Raw genomic sequence first — 6,643 nt, 5'->3', positions numbered from 1 at the left:
TGGCTGCTCGTACATGTCTGATAGAGCTTTCATCAAATCCGCCGTGGTCTTTTCCTTTCCCACATTGTGTGCAACTGATCTTGACAATGTTAGTCGAATGACTCCCAACACTTGTCTATCAAGGAAACTCCAATTTTCATTACTCATGTCATCTGGCTTTCTTCCTAGGAGTGGAAGATGTAGTTTCTTCCCATAGAGATCATCCTCTATCTGCATTCTCCAGTAGGCAAAGTCTGTACCGTCAAATTTCTCGATACCAACACCTTTAGCTTCTTCTCCAGCCATAACTTTACAAATGAGTTCAAATTTAAACAAACAAAGATCACCGTTGCGTCCGAAACACTCAAATTAGCTGGAAACGAGTCCGGAATGATCCAAATAGTTTGTCAGCACTATTTGATCGTCACGATGGAACTCCAACTGGCGTGATCTAGCCCAAAATGATCTGCAACACGTGGATGGTTCAGATCCAATGTATTGATGCCGAATCTCAAAATTTCGACCGTACAGATGAGTCCAGAATGATCCAAATAGTTGGAAAGCACTATTTGATCGTCAAAATCGAACTCCGAATGGCTTAGATCTAACCAAAAATAGATCTGAAAAATAGACGGTTCTGATATGTCTGGCGCGTGAGATACACACGCTGCACAGTGCGCGTGGGCAAACGCGTGGGCGCGTGTAATACACGCGCTACAGTACTGTGTGCGCGTGGGGGAGAGTGAGGCGCGTGTGACACACGCGCCGAACCTCTGTAGGGTGCGTGAGGGCGCGTGGGCGCGTGTCCTTCACGCGTCTTCAACCTCTGGAGCACGTGAGGGAACGTGGGCGCGTGTGGTGCACGCATCTTCAACCTCCGGAGCGCGTGGGGGAGCGTGGGTTGCAGCAGATGCACGCGCCGATCTTCTAGGGGCGCGTGTAGACTCGTCGGACCTCCGTTTTCGATTCCATTTGCGGCAACGGATTCATCTCGATGCGAGGAACACCATGGAGTTGTCAAAAGTTGATTTTGAACAACTTGAATTTTCGGACAGCTCGAACCAGTGCTTTGATACCAGTTGTTGGGAGCTGTTCTGACACAGAGATGATTTTAAATATAGGAGAGACGAAATTTAACGTGGTTCGGCAATTGCCTACGTCCACAGATGCTGTAATTTCACTATGAAAATAATTTTTACAGAAATCTCTCTCTGCTCACCCACTCTGTTTCTCTCTTCTTTCTCTCCCACACTCTGTCTGCACACACACGCAGCACACACTCTGTTTTCTCTCTGCTTCACACTTTGTTTTTCACTTCTCTGAGCTCTCTCCTATTTATAGGAGAGAGCAGCCTACAACATTTTTCGGTGCAGTATTTTACGGAAGAGTTTGAGGCGTCACTTGCTGCAGACATTGTGTGTGTCTGTAAGTGGCGCCTAATATGCTAAGGAAAGAAACGGTGCATGTCTCACTGTTCACTTTTTTTGTCTCCACTCATAACACCCACCACTACAGATACTAAGAAAGAAAGCAACTGGGAGATTGGAGTTGCTTATTTCTATTATTGATATGATTTTTGTTGAAGTGGTAGCTTTGGGGTTTGAACTTTGAAGGGTGTCAAAGTTGTACACAGTTTGAACAAATGAGTCATTCTAATGAGTGCATCGTTTGTTTTGTGACTTTTGTCCATCTATCTTCCCTTGGCATCTGAAGGTATGAACTGTTTAGTTGAGTTCCAATATTCAAGATTCTCACTTCATGATTTCTAGTTTGTATGCGAAATGGATAGCACTCATCACTTATCAGGCAGCAGCACCAATACGGTGAAAAGTTTTATTTCATTTTTCTGGTGTGTCAAAATTTGCAGTGCGAAATATCTGTTTTGAGCCATTTCAACTGAAATAGTATTCTGGGACTTTAAAATCAGACCATCCTTCAAGACATTTCGCCGTGAGTAGACCCAACAAAATCCCTAAAAAAATTTTTTTGATTATTAAATACAATCATATAAAACAAGATAATGATGAGATATTTTTTTTTTAATCTTATTATTTTTAATTATGTATGATATTGAGTTTTCATTTAAACAGGTAAAGTATTGCTCCGGTGAAGAAGCACGATGCTCGTTAAAGATAATAATAGTCTGGTATCGGCCAGATGCGAACTGCCTAGTCCCGCTTATCCTCCAGAGAATGAAGGAAACAAGGAACTCTGTTGTGGTGGCGAAAGCTTGGTACTGAAGTGGCTGGAGGCCCATCCAAAGCCATGTCTTTCACACGCCAACACCCGACTCATCCATTCCCTTTCATTCACTCTCACCATCCGTACCACCACTCTCCTAAACCTTTCATTTCACTGCTCTCCAAAACCCCAAAGCGCTTCTCTCTGTTTGCAACTCCACCCACTTCCGCCTCCTCTGACTCCTCATCCCTCATTTTTCTCCCTTTTCTCCAAGATGAAAAATTACAAGAAGAAGAAGAAGACGACGTAGAATCACCAGATGATGATGATGATGAAGAAGAAGAAGAGGTGGAGGAGGACCCAGAAGACCCAATGATGAGGTTCTTCAAGTCTCGCACTGCAGATTCAATTAAAGACCCTCAGCCCGAAGGTAAACTTTCCCTCCAAAAGAATCGCCGCTCTTCTTGGCACCTTGCCGCCGGAATCGAATCAGTAGAGGAACCCGAAATCGAATTCGATGCTGAAAAAATTGTCATTGAAGAAAAAGAACAAATAGATTCTGCGAGCTCGGGTTCGAGCGTATTGCCGGAGGGCGTTGTGGGAGAGATTATTCAAATTGCGAGGGGCTTACCGGAGAACACGACTCTGGGAGAGGTATTGGGGGGTTTTGAGGAAAGCCTTGGCGAGAAAGAGTGTGTGGAGGTGTTGGGTTTGATGGGTGAGGAAGGTCTTCTAAGGGGCTGCTTGTATTTCTATGAATGGATGAGTTTGCAGGAACCATCGCTTGTTTCGTCTCGGGCATGTTCCATTTTGTTTCCGCTATTGGGGAGAGCTGGGATGGGCGATGAGTTGATGGTCTTGTTTAGGAACTTACCATCCAAGAAAGAATTCAGGGATGTTCATGTTTATAATGCAGCAATTTCAGGGCTTTTGTGCAGTCGAAGGTATGGGATTCTTGGTACTCCGCTGTAGTTTAATACTACTTGCGGTTATTATTTTTGGTCAATGCGGTATGTTATTCACCAGTGTATGCTTATCAGTTGGTTTGCTTATCAAGAAGATATTGCAATCAACAAAATCATTTGGCAAATTTAATTGTCCATAATTGCCACATTACTTCTAGGTTTTCAGTGCAGCAGGTAATATCCTCCGATTTTGGCTCAATTTATATACCAACAAGGAGTTAAAGGATTAATCTTTTCTGACATTATGCTGTTCCTCTCTAATATCACTTTTTGGTGAATCGTTGACAAAGACATGATTTTGTAAGAAAAATGTGGCAATTATGGACAATTAAATTTGCGGTGATGCAATATCATTATTGTTTTGCCGTAGAATACAAAGTTTCATCTAGTTCATGCTTGGTTCCATTGATACCGCTGTGCATGCAACACAATATGGGGGCTTTTTTATGACAGTGATGACAGTTCTTTTACCAGTTTAAAATGCTGTATATTTTTGTGCCTTTCGTATTGAAATGCCATTTGTTAGGGGATAAAATAATTCAAATGGTTCTTTTCATCTTAGGTTGTGTGCATTTTATCTGCTTGACCAAGTTCTTTACTTGATTTGATTCATCTATACGATTGGAGGGATTTTGTGTTTCGGAAAAGAAGATTGGAGATGGTACAATCCTAACATTGATACACTACTTCAGTAATTGCAAAAAAGGCATAATTTTTCTTTCTTGTTTTAATTTCTAGGAGAGACGGATCAGTTTCCTTTTCCAGTTTATATATTTGAGTTTTTCAATAGTGAGACTCAATATGCATGTTATTTGGCAGTGTTTACTCATTTCTCCTCCTGGTTAGGTGTTGTTGATGAAAAAAGCACTCGAGCAATTTTCCCTTCCAGTTATGTGGTTGCACTTTCCTTTCTTTTTTTTTGGGGGGGGGGGGGGGGGGGGGGGGGGGGGGGGAAGTGTGTGTTTGTATCTAGTAATTAAGAATACTAGGTGACACTGATACACTAGTTACAATAGGAGTTGCAAAAATAAGCCATTCATTTTCATGCAGAATAAGGCACCTCTTCAGTGTTGCTTTTGGGGATAATTTAGATATCAAGATTTATTCAAGATGATTATGTAGTTGTTTATGGTAGCATCTTAACATTAATACAACTCTTCCCCCCAACCCAAAAAAAAAAACAGGTTTTATATAGAGGAAAGTGTACGATGCCAATGGCGATCTAGAGTTGAGAATCTAGCGTTTGCCTCTTTTATTTTTTCAATAAGGTTCATGCCTTGAGATGCTCTACATGTATTTAACATCTATTTTATATTTCAAATCAGGAAAACTTATAAAAAAAAATATAGAAGAAAGCGTTTGCAAATTGTGTTGCAGTTTTGCAGAGCTCATTATTGAAATGTGCCCACTTATCTCAGGTATGATGATGCTTGGAAGGTATATGAGACAATGGAAACAAATAATGTGCATCCAGATGATGTGACAGGTTCTATTATGATAACGATCATGAGAAAAAGTGGTCGTAGTGCAAAAGATGCGTGGGAGTTCTTTGAGAGATTGAACAGAAAAGGGGTCAAATGGAGTATAGAGGTTTTAGGAGCTCTAGTTAAATCATTCTGTGACGAGGGGCTAAAGAAACAAGCCCTTATCATTCAAGCTGAAATGGAGAGGAAAGGGATTTCCCCAAATACCATAGTGTATAACACATTAATTGATGCTTTTGGTAAATCCAATCAAATTGAAGAAGCTGAAGGTCTTTTTGCTGAGATGAAAGTGAGAGGGCTAAAACCCACGTCTGCCACATATAACACTCTGATGAATGCATACAGCAGAAGAATGCAGCCTGAGATCATCGAGAAACTCCTGATTGAAATGCAGGATACGGGCTTGAAGCCAAATGCCAAATCATATACATGCCTCATTAGTGCATATGGGAGGCAGAAGAAGATGAGTGACATGGCTGCAGATGCATTTTTGAGGATGAAGAAAGTTGGTATAAAACCTACTTCACATTCTTATACCGCTCTTATCCATGCTTATTCAATCAGTGGCTGGCATCAGAAAGCTTATACTGCGTTTGAGAACATGCAAAGGGAAGGGACAAAACCCTCAATAGAAACATATACGGCTTTGCTGGATGCATTTAGGCGTGCTGGTGACACCCAGACATTGATGAAAATATGGAAGTTGATGAACAGCGAGAAAGTTGAAGGGACTCGAGTGACATTCAACATTCTTCTTGATGGATTTGCCAAGCAAGGTCACTACATTGAGGCAAGGGATGTCGTATCTGAATTTGGGAAGATAGGATTGCAGCCAACCGTTATGACATATAACATGCTGATGAATGCATATGCGCGGGGAGGACAACACTCAAAGTTGCCGCAACTGTTGAATGAGATGGCAGCTCTGAATCTAAAACCTGATTCTATCACATATTCAACCATGATCTATGCTTATGTCCGTGTTCGTGATTTCAGGAAGGCATTTTTTTATCACAAAATGATGGTAAAGAGTAGACAAGTTCCAGATGCCAGATCCTATCAGAAGCTTAGGGCAATTTTGGATGTAAAAGCCGCAACAAAGAACAGGAAGGACAAGAGTGCTATACTTGGTATAATTAATAGCCAATTGGGTTTGTTAAAAGCTAAGAAGAAGAGAAAGAAAGATGAATTCTGGAAGAACAAGAAAAGACCTGTAAGAACTCATAACTCTGATCATGGTGGACGGTGATGAGGCTATCTATGGAGCTCGGTGCTACCACTTGTAAGATCAGCCCATTGGCTATATGTGTATGGTTGATCGATCTTTCACATTTTCGGCCAATGGCTCCTCCAGAACTTCTTTCATGTCAAGACCCTGCCTCAGCTGCTGCAAAAGAGGAGAAGCTTAGTCAGGCCATCTTTTTATTGTTAGAGCCTTCGCAGAATAGTTCTCATCCTTGAATTGGATTCCCTAATAGCACGATTTAGAGAGAGAGAGAGAGAGAGAGATGGAGTGAGTTCTATGGTATAGTATTCATTGAGTATTTAATGTTGTCAAAAGTAATTCATTAGGACAACTATAAATATTGTGGGATCTATGTCTATCTCCAAAAGATGAACTGGTTAACTTTCTCATTCCAGGCCGTAATATGTGTACACTGAGAGGGAGGTAAAACCCTGTAGATTTATAGTCTGGGCATCATAAACCAATAATAGTTATAATAAGAGAAATGATTTAATTATAAAGAGATTTTATAAATTTTATAAAAATAAATCTATAAATTGGCATGATTTGATATAATATGTTAAATTATAAAATTATTTTTATTTTAAAATAGATAAGTCCTTCTACATAAGGAATCTCTCAAAAAAATGATCCAAATAGTGCATTTTATTTTTTTTTTATGCATTTTTTTAATCATCATAAGTATTTTTTTTTTAAAATAAAATATTATTTAAAAACAAAAAATACTTCTTTAATCACTAAATAAATAATAATAATAATAATAAAAGAAGAGAAATCGGGACACATAT

The 6,643-nt window shown here is 40.0% G+C and overlaps 1 protein-coding gene across 1 annotated transcript; it reads left to right on the top strand.

Moving 5' to 3' along the window:
* The first annotated feature begins 2,090 nt into the window (after positions 1 to 2,090).
* Positions 2,091 to 6,244, top strand: LOC122281630 (pentatricopeptide repeat-containing protein At5g50280, chloroplastic). Its single transcript, XM_043093313.1, has 2 exons — positions 2,091 to 3,104; positions 4,544 to 6,244. The coding sequence occupies exons 1-2, from the start codon at positions 2,245 to 2,247 to the stop codon at positions 5,856 to 5,858; spliced, it is 2,175 nt and encodes a 724-aa protein (XP_042949247.1). The 5' UTR covers positions 2,091 to 2,244; the 3' UTR covers positions 5,859 to 6,244.
* Positions 6,245 to 6,643: the final 399 nt, after the last annotated feature.

Source organism: Carya illinoinensis, chromosome 11 (assembly GCF_018687715.1).
Source record: "Carya illinoinensis cultivar Pawnee chromosome 11, C.illinoinensisPawnee_v1, whole genome shotgun sequence".
Lineage (NCBI taxonomy): Eukaryota > Viridiplantae > Streptophyta > Magnoliopsida > Fagales > Juglandaceae > Carya > Carya illinoinensis.
Note: the sequence above shows the minus strand (reverse complement) of the source record. Positions and strands in the feature narration are given on the sequence as shown.